Below are 22,790 nucleotides of genomic sequence, written 5' to 3'. Positions count from 1 at the left end.
TCAGGCTGGTAAGGGGCCATTGATCTTGGCCCCCCACAGTCTAAAAGTAGTAACCCCCAGCTGCCTAGAAAAGGCGCATCTATTAGATGCGCCTATTCTGGAGCTTTGCCCGGTTCTTCCCATTTGCCCTGTAGCGGAGGTAAGTGAGGTAATAAGGGGTTAATGCCACCTTTGTATTGTAAGGTGACATTAAGCCCATTTTAGTAATGGAGAGGTGTCAATGAATGGAAGCAGAGCACAGACTCAGTGATGAGCGGTGACGTCACCACTAGTTACTGAGCATGCGCCGACTGCTTCCATTCATTCTACAGTCGTTTACACTCAGGAGCGGCTGTGTTAGCAGTGCTCCGCCTGTAAACGTATTAACCCCCAGAGATGGATTTATGCTGTGGGACGTGACTGAGCGCTGGACAGGTAATCTATACTGTTGCTTTATAGTTTAAATCTTTTACAGGAGATCCAGGGAGTCTCAAAGGAATTAGCAGTGTAATAAAGATTTAAACAATGTGTGTGTTGTTTTCTTTCATTAAAATACTTTATTCTTATTGTGTATGTGTTTATTTAGCCCTTTATTTACTATAGGATTAGCAATGGATAGGTGTCTTATTGACACCTCTCCATTACTAATCCGGGCTTAATGTCACCTTACAATAGAAAGGTGATATTAACTCCTTATTACCCCACTTGCCACTGCTACAGGGCAAGTGGGAAGAATGGGGCAAAGCATCAGAATAGGTGCATCTAATAGATGCACCTTTTCTGGGCAGCTTGGGGCTGCTGTTTTTAGGCTGCCGGGGGCCAAGATCAATGGCCCCTTACCAGCCTGAGAATATCAGCCTTCAGCTGTCAGCTTTAGTCAGGTTGGTTGTCGAAAATAGGGGGAACTCCATGCCGGTTTTTCTATTTATTTAAATAATTAAAAAAACAGCGTGGGGACCCCTCTATTCTTGAGAACCAACCTTGATGAAGCTGACAGCTGATGGCTGCAGCCCCCAGCTGTAAGTTTCGTCTGGTTGGATCATAAACTGAGGGTGACCCCACGTCGGGTTTGCATTCATTCTGCTCTCCTGCTTGCTGTTACCGGCAGAGCAGGAGAGCAGAATGTCAGCCGTGGTCAGCACCACCCGCCGGGGAACAGCGCTTACTGTAGCACTACTTCCCGGCGGCCATCCGTGTGGTCCTGATGCAGTTCACGTGCGGCACACGGTTGCCACACATGTGCCACATGGAGGTATCACGTGTCCACCCAGACACACGGACATGGATAACTCCGGTACCGTGTTTATCGGTACTGGAATTATCTGCACATGTGAAACTGGCCTTATTTGAATACTATTACACTCATCTTCTTCACTACTTTACTTATACAACATATACAACATACTTATATATCTCTATTGCTAAGATGTGAGCTCTGACATCCTACTACAGTCCTAAATAAACCTAAAATGGCTGCTGAATTCCCTGCCTCAGCTTTTATGCAGGCTATGATGGTCCCTTTTGATAGGCTATACCATGTGATGTGCTAGCTGAAAGACATTATGGGGAAACTTGCATGTTTGTACCTAAGGTCATGTGAGCCTTGTGGTGCTGATGCATTCTTCTGCAATGTGTAAAACAGAAGCGGAAGATGGAGAAAAAAATGTATATATCCTCTATCTATGTGGAAATCTGACTGCACTCCGATGTCATCCGATTGCAGTCTGATGTTTTCCATGGACTAATTGACTTGCATGGTTAAGTGAGATGCCGAATATCGGATCATACTTAGGCATGCAGAAAAATTATCAGGCACATGCACTGCTCCACAGCATAACATTGCTCTAAGTGTGGCTGATGCTCACTTTGACTAATAATACAGTCATATGGAAGATCCATTTAGAAGGCTATGCAAATAGAATCAGAAAAGGCTCCAATCATTATTATTGGGTTTGTTCGATGTCAATTATTTTAGAACAGAAAAATAAGCACTGCATTGGGAACTTTCCTTCTCTTCCAATAAAAGAAACCAAAAAAGACCCCATAATAATCAATGGGGCCACTTGCTTTCATTTGCATAACTAATGTAATGAATCACGTATTTCTTTAAATTGATCTTAAGATAGAGCAGATAAGTTGAATATCTAGGCAGACATGTGAATGGAGCGTAAGTCTAAAGCAATGCCATTTTCGAATCTATACCATAAATTCATGAATTTAATTATAATGTACACAGGAGGAAATCTGAAAATTTATTGTGCTTATGTATACAAATGTTTCAGTACTCACAGGCTTACCATCTGGACCAGGTTGTCCAGGGGATCCAGGATTACCAGGCTGTCCGGGATCTCCCTATAAAAACAAAGATATATTATTCCTTTATGTTGAATACTAAACTAAAACTTTTGCAAACTAAGAGATACTGCTAGCAATTTATACCAAGCTTCTATATTTTAGAAGTTTACGAGCTCTATATGAAGAAAAGATGCTGAATTGAAAATCTAGTACATTCTTAGGAAAATGGTTTGCTGGTCTGGATATAATCAATAATGCAGCCTTTCTTCAAGGAGGAGCATCTTTTCCAAGCTTGAATGCTTTCCACCATGATTGTCTCTTGATCAATCATCCAGCAAATTAAGTTTTCTAGCAGCTACCACCAGGCTGGGCTCTTCAGCTTCTCCTTCTTGTTGGGCACTCCAAAGGCACCCTCCATGTCAAGAAATGCAAGCTGTTCCTTCCAGAATAGGCTCTTTGACAGCTCCCTCCAGACTGGATTCTCTAGCTACTCCCCTAGGTAGCACCTGTCATGTGCTAGGAATCACATCCAAACCACCAGAATGAGTATCCAGCTACTTCACTGTCACATGCTTGAACTCCGCTAATTGCATTATGACTGTCTCTTTTATACTCCACCTTTTATTTAGAGTTTGAGCTCTTTTGTTTATTTTACAGAATGTTATGTTTGGCATAGTAACATAATCCTAATATAGTCCTAATAAATGTGTTCTTAATTGTATGAATAAAAATCAATTTGGCTTACTTAAGGTCCAGCATTTGAGGATTACCGATGATTCTAGCAGTTTTCAGATATACCTTTTGATGTTTCTGATGTCAATTCTTATTACAAATGGGAATTTCATTCTGATGTTAGTTTCTAAATGAATAGTTATTCTGTGTTATCTGCTAAGATACTTTGTTCAACTTTTTTTTATTAAAAACAAAAGCAAGCAAGTGGGGCTGTGTCAAATTCTTTCAGTATATATATTTTACTTAAACCATTGTTTTCATTGTTACGTCATAAATCAGTAGTATATATGAAAATAAGCAATTTTGTAATATATTTGATATGAAAGAATTCTCCTTCTGGACTGATCTTCTACTTTGTAAAGATTGTAATATTCCAACTAGATGTAACCAGCCTCGCTAAATACAAGTGAAATGAGAGAGACCTAGCACCTTGAGTCAACACATGTATGCAAATCGTGAACTTGAGCTGACATAACTGCCTGCTCTCACTGTATGCACCACTGAATCCTGAGAGCATGTGATGTGCGCACTATGTGTTAGGCGTCGAGTTGTCGAGCCTTGCATTTGGTAGGAATGCCGAGCCCTGCATTTGGTAGTCTCCCATTCCTCTCCGTCCACAGAGGAGGCTGCTCAGCAGACTCGTCGATCCTGGCGCTCTGCTCAGACCAGCTCTGTGGGTTTGGTTGCTGCTGCCACCTCTGGTCCATCTTTAGCAACGCATGCTGGTCAGCAGCGAGCTACTCCAGGGACTAAGTCCTCTTTTTGGTCCACTGAGCATGCCCGTGGGACGATCTCTCATTGGAGATCGGAGGTCACATGCTCAGGTCCTGCTCCAGCTCGGATTGGACCATCAGGAAGTTCAGGAAGGTCCTGAAAGGACGCTGCTATAAAAGGTTTGCATGGCCCCTCGGCCATGCGCTAGTATAGACTGCATTACCAGATTATGAGGAGTGATTGTTATATGCATGTATGAATGTCTCTGGTGAATGACTCATTAAGCAACTGTGGCGCCCCCAGAAGTATGGTCGCCACAGTGGCGTTGCCTTCCTCCAGGGAGGGTGATGTCATGCTTGAAAGCAAGGAAGGGTCTCTCTAACAGTTAACCATATCATGCAGCACAGTTCCCACTCCAGGCCAGCAGAGGGAGCTCTGAACCAGGATTGGGGGAGGAGCGTGCTCTGAGGGCCAGGAAGGGATATAGTTAGTTAGTGTGAGGAGAGCAAGGAGTGTAGATGCGTGGAGGGAAGCTGGAGGTTGAGCTGAGGACAGAGAGCTCCCTCCCGGTGAGAGCGCATGATCTGGAGCCTGGTCTCCACGGTTGTATGGATACTGAAGGTCCTGCAACAGAAAGCAGAGGAGTAGGAAGCTGTAAATGCTCTATTCCCAAATAAGACTCGGAGGCACAACAGCGACCGATGAGCCAAGGGAGATAGAGAGCTACAGCTGTCTGCCATACGAGGTAGTTCTAAGAGAAGATAAGAAGGAGGAACTTCAGTGTAACATAGTACTGGATGTACCTCAAGCCAGCGCTAAGAAGGAGACTACACAACCCATCTGATAGAGAGATCCTTGAGTTGCTTCCAGGCTAGCCTGCTCCTGTGCCATCTGTAATCAGGACCCTGCACTGTGTTTGCCAAGTAAAGGTAAAGAAACTGCACCCTGTTGTGTCCTTGCCACCTTCCTGCAACATCCTCAGCACTGCTACATCTCCATGCCAAACACTGCACCTTCTTCCTAACCCTTTATCTACACTGTCCTGGGACTACAGCCCTGTCTGTGGAGAGCTACAACATCATAGCTGCACTACACCTTCAGTCCCAGAGGATCTGCATGCAGCGTCGGCTTAACACCTCCCTTGCCAAACACCACAGGTGATGTCATGAACTATTCATTTCAACTACATTTCACCATTCATCTCCCTTTTACATGGGCGCCCAGGGCCACAGACCGGGTCACCGCTGCTGTGACATTCCCATCTGAGAGACCGGCCCAGTACCGAGTACCCCACAGCCCTGGGAGGGTGACCCAAAACCCCTACCCTTGGTATGCATATGTTATGCAGCCAAGCCTGTTAAGCGCCCAGGCTTAGGTGTAGGTAGAAGCAGAGTCTGAGACTGGCATCAGTGTCCACCGGTGGCTCTGCACGCCATGGTGCACATTCTCGACACTCCACCAGTCAGCATCTATAGTGGCGTTCGCAGGTGCGACGCCGTGCGCTCAGAAGGTCTAGAGGGACTCTAACCCCGTGTCTTTGGGGCAGAGTTCTATGACCGCATTCTATGCTCACCGTTGCCAAGCTCTGTGAGCTAAACAGGCTCCGGCATTTATGTTCTGCGGTAGTGTGGCTCTGTGAGGTAACAGAGTTCGCCCTGTTCACACTGGGTGACATTAACCCACGTGTGACCTTTTGTATACCGCTTTATACTTCCGCCATTACTAAGCAGCAGTTTACCACCCCTGCACGGTGGACCTCGGGCTGCGAACGCACCTTACTATTATTTTATTATTTGGTGCATTCCACCAGCCCTAACACTATGAGCATTCAGAAGTTTACAGTCACATTTAATCATCCAAAACTGGGACAACCCTTTTAATTTTGAATTAATCCATTTTAGATTAATGATTTTTATAAATCTAATACTGCCAGCTAGTTTTTTGTGTGTAATATGTTGCAGCATTATTTTTGGCATATAAATAAATGCTTCCTACTATTCCAATGAATGATGCTTGGAAAACAGATATACTGTTTAGCTTTTCCAAATAGTTCTTTGCTACCCATTTAGGAGAATCGATTCCAAAATTCCAAAAAAGTTTCTCCAAGATGTGGTTATGAAGCAACCAATAAAAACAACAGTTAAAGTCTGCAATAATTGGAAACTTATACTGGTTTTCCAGTCAGCGTTACGTTTCTGTGTTTCATGCAAATGATGAATATGTTTGAATATAAAAGGATAAATTAAAATTAGTTTATCAAGAGTTTTGATTCTGCAAAACTGCTGACAGTGCTAGATAAGAGATCTGTTTAAAGTGTAGACCTAACTGTGTAGGGTTTTTGTGTAAAACAAGGTGTGGTGTACGTATGGCTAAAGAGGCTGACAAAGAACCCCAGAAGGAAAAACTGAGAAACAGCTTTACTTCAAAATTTGGCTATAAGGGGTGAAAAGGGGCACAGTCACTTTAAGGCAATGCGTAATTAGAAAATAACCTACTGTTTAAAACTGTTTTATATTCAATGTAATTTTTAAAAAATGCAATATTTTAATTTAAATAATAATTTGTATTAAAAAAATACAGAAAGAAATCTTGCACCTTTCAAATTGTCCAGGTGGCTATGCTTGTCTCCTACTTCATGTTCTTTTTGAATATTCCCATTAACATTAGCAGCAATAGACTCTCTCTTTTGTATTAAAACATCCAATGAGCATGTAAAAAGGTCAATGTGAAGGAAGGGGAGCAGGGAGATCTGTGACATCACCTATTGTGAATAGTGGATTCCATGTTATAAGCTGGGTATATGAGTGTTACCTGTCATTGTAATCCTGATTCTGGTAATAATGTAGTCTGTGAAAACGCTTTCTGTAAAAACCGGGAAGTATGAGTCTAAGGGCTCATGCTCATATTCAAGAAACTCAGACAAGTCTTGCACATCAATACCCGGCACTGCCGCCGGCACTTGGATCGGAGCGTTCAGCCGCATGTATTTCTATGCAGCTAAGCTCTCCACTCACGCAAGTGCAAGACTTGTCCGAGTTTCTTGACTATGAGTATGAGCCCTAAAACAGGCTCTTTGGCAAGTACAGAATAAAACTTTCACATAATTGGGCTTTGCTTCTTTTAGCTTTCAAGAGATTATTAATTATCACTTTTTGCAAACTGACAAGAGGTTTGATATTTTCTCATAAAGGGATTAAGCAATGGGGAACCACCAGAATCCAGACAGTGTAACCAATGACCAGGCAATAGAAAGGACAGGGCCTAAGCAGCACAAAGCTTATTTCTCCTGCAAATGACAATATTAAAAATGTAATTTTTTTGGATGCAGTAAAGTTAACAAAAAAGAATGAAATAAAAGTTTTGGTGTATGAAACAAGAGGAGTGGAGACAACAACCTTGTATACTTTTGTTGACAGCAATAACATTACAGATAAGTGGTGAAATTTAAAATTCCTTGCTTGCCTGTTTTTCCCTGAGAAAAATGATTAGCAGAGAATTTGTTCTCTGTGAATTGAATGTCCTTTATTATGCACTGGGTTTTCTCCATTCCCCAGAGCATATTAAATGTAGTGTGTAAAAAAAAATATCTTATACAAACCTTACCACTCACCTTTTCACCTCCTCCACTACCACCATGCATATGGTGATCCCCACATCTTCTGACCTCCCACCCCCCCCATGCTTAGCCGGAACTTCCGGCTTACATGAGGCATGAGAGTTTGACACAGGCACGTGGAAGGTCACAGCATCATGGAAGGTCCGGACATCACGACGTGAGCTGTCACCTTAGGCACCCATGCACAGAGCCCTACCTGGCCTCATGAAAGCTGGAAGTCTTAGGCTGGTTTCACATTTGCAAATAGTAGAAAAGACAGCACCTCAAACGCTGGTGAAAAAGAAGAATTCACATTTTATTCTGCCTCCTGTGGCAACGTTTCGATCCAAAGATCTTTCTCAAAGATCTTTCTTTGGATTGAAAAGTTGCCACAGAAGGCAGATTAAAATGTGAATTCTTCTTTTTCACCAGCGTTTAAGGCGCTGCCTTTTCTACTATTTGACTATTGACTTTTTTCCGGGATGAACTCCCTGGATATGACGTGGTCTTACTTAGTGTCCTGTAGGACTCTGGCTTTATGAGGTGCGGTTTAACTTATAATTTTTGGTTTCATATTTGCGTCTGTGTGCAGTGTTTCATCCATATAGATCCGCATGCATCATTTGTACCTATCTTTAATATGGTGTATGCAGGGGCATGCGTTTGCATCAGCTTGTATGCATCTGCGTACGCATGCCTCGTTTTTCCGTGTGCGGCGGGGTCCGGCTAACGCAACATGTTGCATTTTTGGAAGCGGCAAAAGTCCGTCAAATATGCGCAGTCATGCTCATGAGGATGAGTGCGTCAAAAAAAGCATTACTGTCTATGGGAACGCATGCATACGCAAGGACATGCATACACATGCATTCGATACGCATGTGTTCTTCAAAATTTAAATATAAATCCCATGAGACACGCCCATTTTTTGTCTGATGTCATATCGAATGCATGCACATAAACACGCTGACGCATGCAAAAACACATACAAACGCATGCAAACGCAGCATTTTTTGGCATCATGCGTTAGATGATGAGGATAAAAAACACTGCGTTAACATGCGTTTGCATGCGTTTTTGCATGCGGATGCGGATGATACGCTGCGGACTAAAACGCTAATGTGAACCTAGCCTTAGCTCAGCATGAGAGGGGATTCCAGCACAAGTGGTGGAAGATCAGAAGATGTTGCTAGGACTGAACAGGTAGAGGTTAGTAGCAGAGGGAATATATGCTTGTTTTTGACTAAAAAATGGCTGTACAAAAAAAATCAATACTGTAGTTTGGATCACGCATAGTTTGTGAGAAAGAAAGTTTTAGATATATATGTCTTTGTGAGGCAGTCAGTGAAATATCTTTTTCTTTCAGCAATATTGGTGCCCTGCTTTTGCACGAATGAATAAAATGTATAATTGACACACTGGTCATAAGAACAGCAGCTCTCCTCTTTCTTTCTCTATTAATCTCTGTATTATTGTCTATTCTTCAAACTCATTTTCTTCACTGTTGTGCTTTCATATATACTATCTGAACAATTTGTTCAGTGTTTTATAACTTTCTCTCCATATCTATATGACTAAGCTGTGATGTCTTCTCACTTTCCAGATTCACCACAAAAATAACTGCTGCATTCCATTCTTCTGTTTTTATACAGGCTACGACAGTCTCTGCTGATTATCTGTGATGTGATAGTTACAAGGTATTATGGAAGAACCCACTGAGGAGCACCGACATCACGTAAGCCTTGTATGCAATGTGTACAATGGTGGTGACCATTTTAGATGATTTATTCAAAACAAATTGCATATCCTTTGAATTTACAGGGTTCAGCAAAATATTAATCACAAATTTTATTTACTCATCTATAATGCCTTTATATTCAATTGACAAGGAGGAGGATATGTACTAATGCCACTAATGGTAACAACTAATAATACAAATACTAGTAATCAATGTTCTGCTCTGTGAAGACTGTTCTGGACAAATGGAAATGTGGCACTGGCGAGCAATCACCTGCACAGCAAGCACATGTCTATCATGGCTGGAAGAGTAAATATGGAGTCCACAAAGGACTTGGGCGGCATTATAAGAGGAGCAGCAGGGATCAATAAGGTGGGTTCACTTTATTTATTTATTTTAACCAGGATGAACTGTGTATGAAATACGTTTTCAGGGATGGGTAACCTTTTTTTAAAAAAAATTAAAGGGAATTTTCTGAGATTACCCCAAATTAATCTAAAGGTAGTTTAAGGCATAAAGTTACAAAATACCTAGTACCTGAAAATCACAGGCTACTCCAGCTTTATAACTCTCAAGCTCTCCAACTGTCCCTGTCTGCCTGTCTTCAGTGGTTGTGTTTACACGGCTAATGGCTGAATGCCATCCACTTATGTGGCAGCTGCAGTCAATCACTTGCTTCAATGAAAGTCGCAATACCTTTTTGTTATTATATGCCATTTATATTTAGAAAACTTTTGTCCGGATCTAGAAAACCCCATAAATAGGAAAAAAAAAAGATTCCCAAGAAAAGAATAATTTGAAATAAACTTTTTTCTATTCTTTTTTTCCAATAAGACGCACTTTTTCCCCAAAATTTTGGGAAAATGGGGGTGCATCTTGTAATGTGGATATACTTTACCGGCTGTAGTGGAGCAGAGTCCCAGGGTCGCTTCTGGAGGAGGGAAGATTGGAGCGTTGCTGCAGACCACAGGCAGGCTGGGATCAGGATGTGTTCCAATGTGTGCCACTGTTGGTGAAAATGGCTGCGGTGTTCTGGGGTGCGGAGGGGCTCCGTCGGCATTTTGTGAAAGCCCGGAACGACCCACATATCCATTATTGCAATGCGGTAAATAGCTGCCGGGTGCTGCACATGCTCAGATTGAGATCTCGGCAATCAGATCTCATCCTGAGATCACAGGAGACAAGATCTCGGTACCCAAGATCTCAATCTGAGCATGCGCCGCCCCCAACGGTCATTTTCCCGGAGGCCACCGCATAGCAGTAATGGATATGTGGGGGGCTCCAGGCTTTCACAAAATGGCTTCAGAGCCCCCTTCACCACAGAGAACCACAGCCATTTTCATCCGCAGTGGAACACCCCCTCATCCCAGCCTGCGGCCTGCAGCAACACGCCACTCATGCCTCCTCCAGCAGCGACCCTGGGTCCCCACTTCACCACAGCCAGCACCCCCAGTAAGCAATAAGATGCCTGGATTATAAGAGGCACCACCATTTTATTAAAGTTTTTTTTCCTATTTTTCTCCTCAAAATTTGGGGTGCGTCTTATAATCAGGTGCATCTTATAATCAGCAAAATATGGTACATTTTTTAACAGTATCTCATAATTTGTTACCTGCTCAATCTTAACAGGCCATTGATTAAAGTTAACATTTCTATATACTGGCATGGAAAAATATTTGTGAATACTGTAAAATGTTTTGATTTGTATTATTGTTTACTTTGGATATTTTAGGCATTATTTCCATCTGGCAATCCACATTTCCTGATGTGTGAGGCAAAGCTTAAGGGAAATTCCTTCCAAGAACACTGATGTAAGGTAAAAAGTTCAAATGAAAGCAGTATTAAGTACAATATGCAACAACTGTGCATGATTTAGAACGTTTAGACTTCGCCAATTTTATTTGTATTTTTAAATTATGTGGTTTACACAAATGGTTGCTAATTATCCTAGTAGATAAAGTCTGTTTCTCACTTTTTAGTGATGGGTCCACATATCTAATGGCTAAAGCACCTTCTTGTGCCGATATGGGTAACATGACTTGGCTGTACTTACTTTCAGGCCAGGAGATCCTTTTTCCCCAGGTGGACAAAGGCACGGAGCAGGTGTCGAGCCAACATCACTTGGACCATTTAAACACTGAGAAATGATCAAAGAAAAATACATTTTTTGAATCAATTAATTTTAGATTATTGGGTTTTTATATTTTTACATTTTCTTTTCTAATATTTCTATAAATATCTTACATATTAACCATTGGTTGTTCTTTAATAATAGCACAGATTACTATTTTACTATATCACATTTAATTTTAAAAGCTTGAAAGGAATCTGTCAGCATGTCAGCAGGTTTTTGTACCTCATCTGACAGCAGCAAAATGTAGTGGAAGACAGGCTGAATCCAGTGACCCTGAATCATTTAGTTTCCTCGATGCAGCAGTTTTGATGCAATCAGAGTTTTTAAATGTAGCAATGCAGCAGAGCTGAGAAAGCTGCCCCAGCCCATACCACTGATTAGTAGCTTACTGTGTACATTGTATAGTGACAGTAAGCTGCTAAATAGTTCTGGGGGCGTGGTTGGACCAGGATTCACAGGGGACCTAGTCCTGTAGTAATAACCTCCTTCTGATGAAACACTCATTGTACTGAAACAAAAGCATGTAGCCCTATAAGGCTAGTTTCACACTAGCGTTTATTCCACGCAGCGCACGGCGCCGCTAAGCCCCGCCCCCTGCCGGCTCCCTGCCCGCCCCATCTGGTCATCGCCGCCTACTATCGCACAAGGACGCTTGCGATCTGCGCACCCTATCTTTGGCATAGGGTGCGCAGATCACAAGCGTCCATGTGCGATAGTAGGCGGCGATGACCGGATGGGGCGGGCAGGGAGTCGGCAGGGGGCGGGCCTTAGCGGCGCCGTGCGCTGCGTGGAATAAACGCTAGTGTGAAACTAGCCTAAGAGACACATTTCTGAAATTAGTGTCTCAGCCACCCCCTCATGATGCCCTCAGAATACATAGCAAAAACCTGCTGACAGACTCCCTTTTACAGCAGATGCACTAAGATGTTAATTAAAGATTTATATACTTCGAATACATATGTGTAAATAAATCTCTAGTTAGCTGTCTTGATAAATGGATGACTGTAGATATATGCAAATGATAACATATATTGTATTGAAGCTTGGTCTTCCCATATTCTTTAAATCAATTGAAAATATTACCTTTATGCTTTGTGTAAAAATAAAAATAAATTTGCACATACCTCTCCATTCTGTAAAACAAAAAGAATAGAAAATGGTTTAGCCAGTACACAAAATATGTTAGACTAAGTTCCGACAATTAATATTTGGAGCTTTTTTGATGTTTCTATACCAATCAATTAAATAAGGCTTGCTTTTTTATTGCAGTTTTCCTGTGTTTTTTAACATATTTTTTATCTCGACTTTTTCTGCTGCGCATTTTGTTTCTGTTTGCTATGTGTTACATGCATCTCAATTTGCAGACACTGTGTTTTGGGGTACTGCCCCTCCTCAGTGCAAAGTGTGAGATCTGGTTTGGCTGTGTGAGAGGCATATGACCGAAACCAGATCTCACACTTTGCACTGACGAGGGGCAGCACCCCAAAACACAGTTTCTGCAAATTGAGATTCTGGTTTGGCTTTTATCCTAAGTCATGTGACAAGTCTCGTTAAAGGGTCGACATTGACTTTTAGGATTGCTACTTCCAATAGGTGGCACTACAGTTCTAGTCCTCTTCCTGTCTGAAGAGACAATTTGCATAATTATCACAACTCCTGGTTCTGGCTTACAAATACTGAGGTAAAAACTCACAAAATACTCAACATCTGCATGTGGCCTTAGACGCTGCTTTTTTGATGCAGAAAAAATATGCAGCATCAAAAACGCACCAAAAGCTCATCATGGGAAAACTGAGTTTTGGGTGAATTTTTTTATGCTGCATATTTTTTAAAAGCAAGTAACTTCTTTTAATTAATGGGTGCAGAAATGGTGCAGAAAATCCACAACATCAAAAACGCACCAAATCCCTATTGTGAGAATGTAGCCTAAGATGCTGCATTTTTGACACAGCAAAAAATATGCATGGTCAAAAACTCACCAAGACATTATAACAGCTTTTTAAAAAGGACTGGATGATTTCCTCAATACACATAAGATTGTGGGTTATAGTTAATTTAGTGACGAAAAAAAACAATTGGTGGAGAAAGGTTGAACTTGATAGACAGTGGTCTTTTTTTCAACCTATGCATCTATGTAACTCATCATGGGCATCCATCCTTAAGCTATAGTACATTCCGACAATGAGCTCTTGGTGGATTTTTGTTACTGCAAATTTTCTATAGCATTTCTGCACCCATAGGCCGTGAGTCCACAATGAGTTTTTGAAGCTGCATATTTTCCCTGTCTTTTACAGTTCCAGGAAATTGGTGAAATTTATAGTAATCTCCTGCCCACTGTGCTTTTTTTTACTCAGCATAAACTGACCAGTTGTGTGTGCTTCAAATCCACAGCATGTCAATTTCTCTTCCGGGTACACTTTTCCTGTGCAAAATGTCTACATAGACTTGAATTAGATGTGGCAAATCCACAGGTAAAAATCACACATGCGTTATTAGTGCTTTCCGCATCAAAAACACATGATATCCACACCTAAGTATATCAATAAAGTTTTTATACAGACAAACACTAGGAAGTTTAAAAAAGAAAGCAACTTTATTTAATGCATGACATACTAAAAAGAAACACAAAACTCAGCATCAAAAACACATGTAATGTGTTTAGGCCACATTTAAATGTTCAGTATTTGGTCAGTATTTTACCTCAGGGCAGTCTCACACGTCCAGATAATTTCGGTACCGGAAAAACCGGTACCGGAGCTATCCGTGTCCATGTGGATACGTGGTACATCCGTGTGGCGCACGTGTGGAAACCATGTGCCGCATGGGTGCTGCATCAGGACCACACAGACGGCCACCGGGAAGAAGCGCTACAGTAAGTGCTGTTTCCCGGCGGCTGGTGCTGAACACGCTGTCATTCTTCTCTCCTGCTCTGCCGGCAACAGCGAGCAGGAGCGAAAGAATGAATGAAAATCCGACGTGGGGTCCCCCTCTGTTTGTGAACTAACCCAGCAAAACCAACAGCTGGGGGCTGCTATTCTCAGGCTGGTAAGGGGCCATTTATCTTGGCCCCCAGCCGAAAAACAGCAGCCCGCAGCTGCCCAGAAAAGGCGCATCTATTGGATGCGCCTATTCTGGAGCTTTGCCCGGTTCTTCCCACTTGCCCTGTAGTGGTGGCAAGTGGGGTTAATAAGGGGTTAATGTCACCTTGCTATTGTAAGGTGACATTAAGCCTTTCTTAGTAATGGAGAGGTGTAAATAAGACACCTATCCATAACTAAAGTAATCCTAGAATTATTCAAGGGTTAAATAAACACACACACAATAAGAAAAAAATACAAAATATTTTAATGAAAGAATACACTGCACAGTATTTAAAGCTTTATTATACTCCTAATTCCATATTGACGCCATCGTTCTCCTGTAAAAAATTATAAAATAATAAACCAACCAATCAGTCACGTCCCACGGCATAAATCCATCTCGGGGGGGTTAATCAGTTTACGCGGGAGCACTCCTAATGCGACTGCTCTGAATGTAAACTACTGGAGAATGAAAGGGAAGATAATAACAAACCATCCAAAGCACAATGTATGATAGAACACCCACTCGACCCATATCAGTGATAGGTAATAGAGGGCTTCCACAGGACACTCCACATTAGAACTTGATAACCAAAGACACCATAAGGAGTACAAAGTCCAAAGAATATAAAATATATATCATTTTATTAGACATAATTGTCACAAACATGAATACATACAAAAGGATCAGGTAATGAAGGCAAGGTCACAGATTAAATACCGTGTAAAAAGTGCCAAAGTGCATTATACCACCATGGGAATAGATTATAAAAGTACTGGCCAGTATATGTACTAAATCCCCCACAGCTTGAATCGGCCAAAATACAAAAAAAATACATCATAAATAAATGCCCCAAGTGCTTACCCATAAGCGATATGAATCAAGACCAAAGCCCCACGCCACCGACGCGCGTTTTGCTGCTCTTTTTAAAGGTGCCGTACTGTGTGTCTCACCAGGGCGATTTTTTATATCCCTCCATTTCACAATCTACGAATCACAGCGTATGTCAATGATAACGCCTCCCGGAAGTTACATCATCAGCATCATAATGACAGAATGCCAGACACAGCGCATACAATTAGTCACGCCCCCCGGAAGTTACATCATCAGCGTCATGGCAACATGATGCCAGTCACAACCATACAACCAGTAAAGCACCGGAAGTTACATCACAACCGTCATAGTAACATAATGACAGTCACAGCGCCTGCCACCAGTAACGCCCCCTCCGGAAGTTGCATCATCAGCGTCATGGTAACAATGCCAGTCACAGCGCATACAACCGGTACCACCCCCCGGAAGTTACATCATCAGCGTCATAGTAACCTAAAGCAAGTCACAGCGCATACCGGTAACACCCCCTGGATGTTACATCATCAGCGTCATGGTAACATACTGCCAAACACAGCACATATAACCAGTAATGCCCCCCAGAAGTTACATCATCAGCATCATGTTGTAACTTCCGGGGGGCGTGACTGATTGTATGCGCTGTGTCTGGCATTCTGTGATTCGTAGATTGTGAAATGGAGGGATATAAAAATTCGGCCTGGTGTGACACACAGTACGGCACCTTGAAAAAGAGCAGTGAAATGCGCATCGGTGGCGTGGGGCTTTGGTCTTGGTTCATATCGCTTATGGGTAAGCACTTGGGGCATTTATTTATGATGTATATTTAATTGTATTTTGGCCAGTTCCAACAGTGGGGGATTTAGTACATATACTGGCCAGTACTTTTATAATCTATTCCCATGGTGGTATAATGCACTTTGGCATTTTTTACATGGTATTTAATCTGTGACCTTGCCTTCATTACCTGATCCTTTTGTATGTATTCATGTTTGTGACAATTATGTCTAATAAAATCATATATATTTTATATTCTTTGGACTTTGTACTCCTTATGGTGTCTTTGGTTATCAAGAATGAAAGGGAAGCAGCGTGCACAGGCTCTGTGACATCACAGCTTGTTACTGAGCCTGCACGTAGCTTCTCATTCATTCCCCAGTAGTTTACAGTCAGAGTGGTTGCATTATCAGTGCTCCGGCTGTAAACTGTTTAACCCCCCGAGATGGATTTACGCCATGGGACGTGACTGATTGCTTGACAGGTATGGATATTGTTGGTTTATTATTTTATAATTTTTTACAGGAGAACGATGGCGTTGATATGGAATTAGAATAATAAAGCTTTAAACACAGTGTAGCGTATTCTTTCAGCAAAATACTTTGTTCTTATTGTGTGTGTGTGTTTATTTAACCCTTGAATAACTCTAGGATTTGTAATGGATAGGTGTGTTATTGACACCTCTTCATTACTAAGCCGGGCTTAATGTCACCTTACAATAGAAAGGTGACATTAACCCCTTATTAACCCCACTTACCACTGCTACAGGGCAAGTGGGAAGAACCAAGCAAAGCTCCAGAATAGGCACATCTAATAGATGTGCCTTTTCTGGGCAGCTGCAGGCTGGTGTTTTTAGGCTGATGGGGTCAAGATCAATGGCTTCTTACCAGCCTGAGAATAGCAGCCCCCAGCTGTAAGTTTTACAGGGTTGGTTCACAAACAGAGGGGGACCCCACGTCAGTTTTTTTTTTCTTCATTCTCTCCTGCTCGCTGTTGCTGGCAGAGCAGGAGAGAAGAATGACTGCCACGTCCAGCACCAGCCACCGGGGAACAGCGCTTACAGTAGCGCTTCTTCCCCAGCGGCCGTCCGTTTGCACGGAGGACAGTGAGAACTGTTCTCTGTGTGCACGTATTCAGCACGTTTTGCGGACCAGGCACTCCCAAAAACACTGACACGTCAGCGTGTTTTTCACACAGACCGTGTGTCCGTAAAAACACGCTGACATCTGCATAGACCCATTCATTTGAATGTGTCTACGTGTGTCAGTGTCTCCGGTATGTAAGGAAACTGTCACTACACGTACCGGAGCCACTGATGTGTGAAACCGGCCTCAGTATGTGTAAGCCAAAACCAGGTGAGGAACAATTAGAGGAAAAGTATAATAGAAACACGTCACCACTTCTGTATTTATCACCCACTCCTGGAACATAGAGTAAGCTAACCTATAGTACATGTTTAACATCTGCATAATGTCAATTTCTGTTGCGGGTACGCTGACTTTTCTGTGCAGATTCTCCTTATACAATTGCAATAGATGCAGAAACTCTACAGTTAAAAAAATGCATTTGTGTTGTAGTGCATTCCATCAGTGGAAACACGCTAAAATGCATTTACATTTCGCAAGACTATATCAATAAAGTTTGGTCAAAGCAAATTACCAGGAAGCATAAAAAACAAAACATCTTTATTGAAAACATGACATATCTAAAAGAAACCAAAAAAAAACACATCAAAAGCACATTAAAAAAATTAAAAACACAAAAAATGCAAGTGACCTAATTTACCTGATAGGTAAAGACATTCTGCAGAAAATCAGCAACAGAAAAAACTAACTAGGTAAATTAAGGGACATGTTTTTTTCATTGCTTTTATGATTTTCATGATATGCTGTGATTTTTGTCTCTTGTTGGTATGTCAATTTTTTAAAAAAAAGCTGCCTTATTTTTGCTAATTCTTGCTATTTGGCTTTGACAAAACTTTATTGATACAGTAAGGTGTGATTTACTTGAGTTTTTAGGTTTTTAGTAAATCTTCCAAGCGTAAATGCACTACCAATGCATATGAGCTTCTTACCTGTGGATTTTTGCATCTAATGACATCCTATGACTTTTAAATATGAACCTCACGTCAGTTTATGCACCATAAAAAAAAAGTATAGTGGTCATGAGTTTTCTACAATCCCATCCACTCTGCTGGGACTATAAGGCTACTTCCCACAATGAACTTTTAGTGAGTTTTTGATGTTGTAGAGTTTCTGTACTTATTAAGTAAATCTATTTACTTGCATTTTTTAATTGCATTTTTCAGTGTGCTTTTTTTTCATTCATTTTTATTGTGTTTTTGATGCTGCGCTTTTTGTCTCTTATTGATTGGTCATGTTTCAAAGAAAGCTGCTTTGGTTTTGATACCTGGTATTTGACGGTAACAAATCTTTATTGGTATAGTCATGTGCAGATTACATGTGTTTTTGATGCGTATCCGGCACAGAAACACACTAAAATATTTTTTTTTTTTAGTTGTGGATATTACGCATCTAATGCAAGTCTATAGGAAAAATCTGCACATAAAACTTTGCGTACATGGAAAAGAAATTGACATGATGCGGATTTGAAACACGCAGGTCAGTTTTATGTGGCATTAAAAAAAGCACAGTTGGCATGAGATTTCTATGTATCCATCCACATTACTGGAACTGTAAGATGCTGCGGTTTTGATATAACGAAAATATGCAGCGTCAAAAACTCACCGTAAACTCACCTCATTTACAGCTCATATGCTGAAAACTGTAAAATGATTAAACAAATTTACAAACAGAGCAAAAAAAGTGCCCTATTTTAACGGACTGTCCCGCAATTTCTGGACTGTTGGCAACCCAGCCACTGATATACAACATATGACCAATCTATCTCAATCAAATGGCATTTAGTCATTAATTAGTTAGTTTTTTTTATTAAAAAGTTGGTGTAAACTATGCTTCAAATGTATCTTTCACATAAGTTTAATTGCTTTAAAGAGAATCTGTCGGCAGGTGTTAGCTACTTCCTTTCAGAGCAGCATGATATAGGCAAAGAGACCCTGAATCCAATGATGTATCACTTAGTTTACTGGGTGCAGCCGTTCTGACACAATCAGAGCTTTTAGATTTATCAATGAAGCAGAGCTGAGGAAGCTGACCCCACCCCCACCAAGTTTGAAATATACAATGTCTATAGACAGTAAGGTGCCTGTCACAGGAGGAGGCGTGTCAGACCGGGGTTCACATGACCAGCTAGTTACAGCAATGATAAACTACTGGTGCTAAAATAATCATTGCAAGCAAACAAAAGCACAGAGCTTGATAAGAGAGGCATCACTGAAATCTGTGTTTTAACCCCTATCTCATGCTGTCTTCAGATTACATATCAAAAACCTACTGACCCATTCCCTTTAAGTAGTAAATTATCTGAAATTTAAAAAGATACTAAAGAGATTGCAAACTGACATATACTACAAAGCGTGTACTGATCACACTATTTTAGCATGTAAATTGTGAAACTATTTAAGGGGTAATATTTCGCTGGCACTGCCTATTTGGTATTTTTTTTTTTTTTGCCCAATGCATATTCTCTAGTTTTAGATCTAGCTGAGGTGGAGGCTTAATTGATTGTGAACAAATCACTAATCCATAGATTTTATGCGTAGAAAGTTTATTAACCTCATGAAAAACAACTTTTGCTATGTTTGCGCACATTATGTTTTTTTTTTACAAACATGCAATTTTATCATGGATACATTTTGAATCAATAATATCATAATTTTATTTATCAGTAAACTTATTCTGCAAAAGGCTATGTGCAATCCTTTGAATATTTACAAGTCCAATATAAAGTATTTACCAGTCCAGGAATTTCACAAGCTGTCTCACGTTTGTTCTGTTCTGGATCACAATATATTCTCAGCTTTTGCAATGTAAACTGTAAAATAAAAATTCTATGTTAAATATTAAGTATTTAGACTAGTGTTGAGCATTCCGATACGGCAAGTATCGGAATTCCGATACCGACTTCCGATATTTTTTCAATATCGGAAGTCGGCATCGGAATCGGAAGTTCAGTTGATTGACGGCCTGACGTCATCATGATGCGCGGTGTGTGCGCATCATGATGCGCCGTCATTTCGGGCCTGCCGGGGGTCTCTGCCGGCCTGCCGGGGGGCTGTGCCGGCCTGCCGGGGGGCTGTGTGGACTGCCCGGGGTCTGTACCGGCCTGCCGGGGGGCTGTGCCGGCCTGCCGGTGGTCTGTGCACCCTGTGGGGGTCTGTACCGGCCTGCCGGGGGGCTGTGCCGGCCTGCCGGGGGGCTGTGCTGATGTCCGGGGGTCTGTGCAAGCATCGTCCGATGGGACTACAAGTCCCATCGGGCGATGCCTGCTACCATGACAGTGATTGACACATTAGCCAATGATGGGACAGTAGTAGTCCCATCATCCGGCTAATGTGTTAAATGTTAAAAAAAAAAAAAAAAGATATACTACATACATACTACATGCATGCTACATACATACTACATGCTACATACATACTACATACATGCTACATGCATGCTACATACATACTACATACATACTGCATGCTACATACATACTACATACATACTACATACATACTACATGCATGCTACATACATACTACATATATACTACATGCATGCTACATACATACTACATGCTACATACATACTACATATATACTACATACATACTACATACATGCTACATACATACTGCATGCTACATACATACTACATACATACTACATACATACTACATGCATGCTACATACATACTACATGCATGCTACATACATACTACATGCATGCTACATACATACTACATGCTACATACATACCACATACATACTACATACATACTACATACTACATATATACTACATGCATGCTACATACATACTACATGCTACATACATACCACATACATACTACATACATACTACATACATACTACATGCTACATACATACTACATATATACTACATGCATGCTACATACATACTACATGCTACATACATACCACATACATACTACATACATACTACATACATACTACATGCTACATACATACTACATATATACTACATGCATGCTACATACATACTACATGCTACATACATACCACATACATACTACATACATACTACATACATACTACATGCTACATACATACTACATATATACTACATGCATGCTACATACATACTACATGCTACATACATACCACATACATACTACATACATGCTACATATATACTACATGCATGCTACATACATACTACATATATACTACATGCATGCTACATACATACTACATGCTACATGCATGCTACATACATACTACATACATACTACATGCTACATACATACCACATATATACTACATACATACAATACATTCATACAATACATACATAGACATACAGTACATATAACATAGAGTAACATACTTACCAATACTTGTCACATTGTTCCCCGAAGCCATTGTCTTTTCCGGGATAAATATTAACATAACAAACCACAAAAATACTCACCCACGATCCGAAGCAGTCCACGAGTGTGTCCCACGACGATCTTGGGTAGAGAACTGCAGCATCAGATGATGCTGCCGTTCTCTACGGGCTGCAGGAATCCAATGACGGAAGGTAGGTATCCTTCCGCACTGTATTCCTCCGCCACTTAAAAAAAAAAAAGTCCCTAGTCTCACTTTATGCCATTGCTGCGTGGGAATTTCCCACACAGCAATGGCATAAAGTGAGACTAGGGACTTTTTTTTTTTTAAGTGGCGGAGGAATACAGTGCGGAAGGATACCTACCTTCCGTCATTGGATTCCTGCAGCCCGTAGAGAACGGCAGCATCATCTGATGCTGCAGTTCTCTACCCAAGATCGTCGTGGGACACACTCGTGGACTGCTTCGGATCGTGGGTGAGTATTTTTGTGGTTTGTTATGTTAATATTTATCCCGGAAAAGACAATGGCTTCGGGGAACAATGTGACAAGTATTGGTAAGTATGTTACTCTATGTTATATGTACTGTATGTCTATGTATGTATTGTATGAATGTATTGTATGTATGTAGTATATATGTGGTATGTATGTAGCATGTAGTATGTATGTAGTATGTATGTAGCATGTAGTATGTAGCATGCATGTAGTATATATGTAGTATGTATGTAGCATGTAGTATGTATGTAGCATGTAGTATGTATGTAGCATGCATGTAGTATATATGTAGTATGTATGTAGCATGTAGTATGTATGTAGCATGCATGTAGTATGTATGTAGCATGCATGTAGTATGTATATGGTATGTATGTAGCATGTAGTATGTATGTAGCATGCATGTAGTATATATGTGTTATGTATGTGGTATGTATGTAGCATGCATGTAGTATGTATGTAGTATGTATGTAGCATGTAGTATGTAGCATGCATGTAGTATATATGTAGTATGTATGTAGCATGTAGTATGTATGTAGCATGCATGTAGTATATATGTAGTATGTATGTAGCATGTAGTATGTATGTAGCATGCATGTAGTATGTATGTAGCATGCATGTAGTATGTATATGGTATGTATGTAGCATGTAGTATGTATGTAGCATGCATGTAGTATATATGTGTTATGTATGTGGTATGTATGTAGCATGCATGTAGTATGTATGTAGTATGTATGTAGTATATATGTAGTATGTATGTAGCATGTAGTATGTATGTAGTATGTATGTAGCATGCATGTAGCATGCAGTATGTATGTAGCATGCATGTAGTATATATGTAGTATGTATGTAGCATGTAGTATGTAGCATGCATGTAGTATATATGTAGTATGTAGCATGTAGTATGTAT

At 40.8% G+C, this 22,790-nt stretch overlaps 1 protein-coding gene across 1 annotated transcript in view; it reads right to left on the bottom strand.

Annotated features, from left to right (window-relative positions):
- The window catches only part of COL21A1 (collagen type XXI alpha 1 chain), a 526,378-nt gene that overhangs the window by 235,814 nt on the left and 267,774 nt on the right, over positions 1 to 22,790 (bottom strand). The window contains exons 7-10 of the mRNA XM_073589133.1: positions 19,768 to 19,845; positions 12,309 to 12,317; positions 11,104 to 11,187; positions 2,269 to 2,331 (exon numbers count right to left, since the gene is read on the bottom strand). Coding sequence (XP_073445234.1) covers positions 2,269 to 2,331; positions 11,104 to 11,187; positions 12,309 to 12,317; positions 19,768 to 19,845 — 234 coding nt within the window. The remainder of the gene's footprint in view (positions 1 to 2,268; positions 2,332 to 11,103; positions 11,188 to 12,308; positions 12,318 to 19,767; positions 19,846 to 22,790) is intronic.

Source organism: Dendrobates tinctorius, unplaced genomic scaffold, assembly GCF_039654945.1.
Source record: "Dendrobates tinctorius isolate UK_male_01 unplaced genomic scaffold, ASM3965494v1 ptg000107l, whole genome shotgun sequence".
In the NCBI taxonomy this organism is placed as follows: Eukaryota; Metazoa; Chordata; class Amphibia; order Anura; family Dendrobatidae; genus Dendrobates; species Dendrobates tinctorius.
The sequence above is the reverse complement of the archived record's forward strand: the minus strand, read 5'-3'. Positions and strand labels throughout refer to the sequence as shown.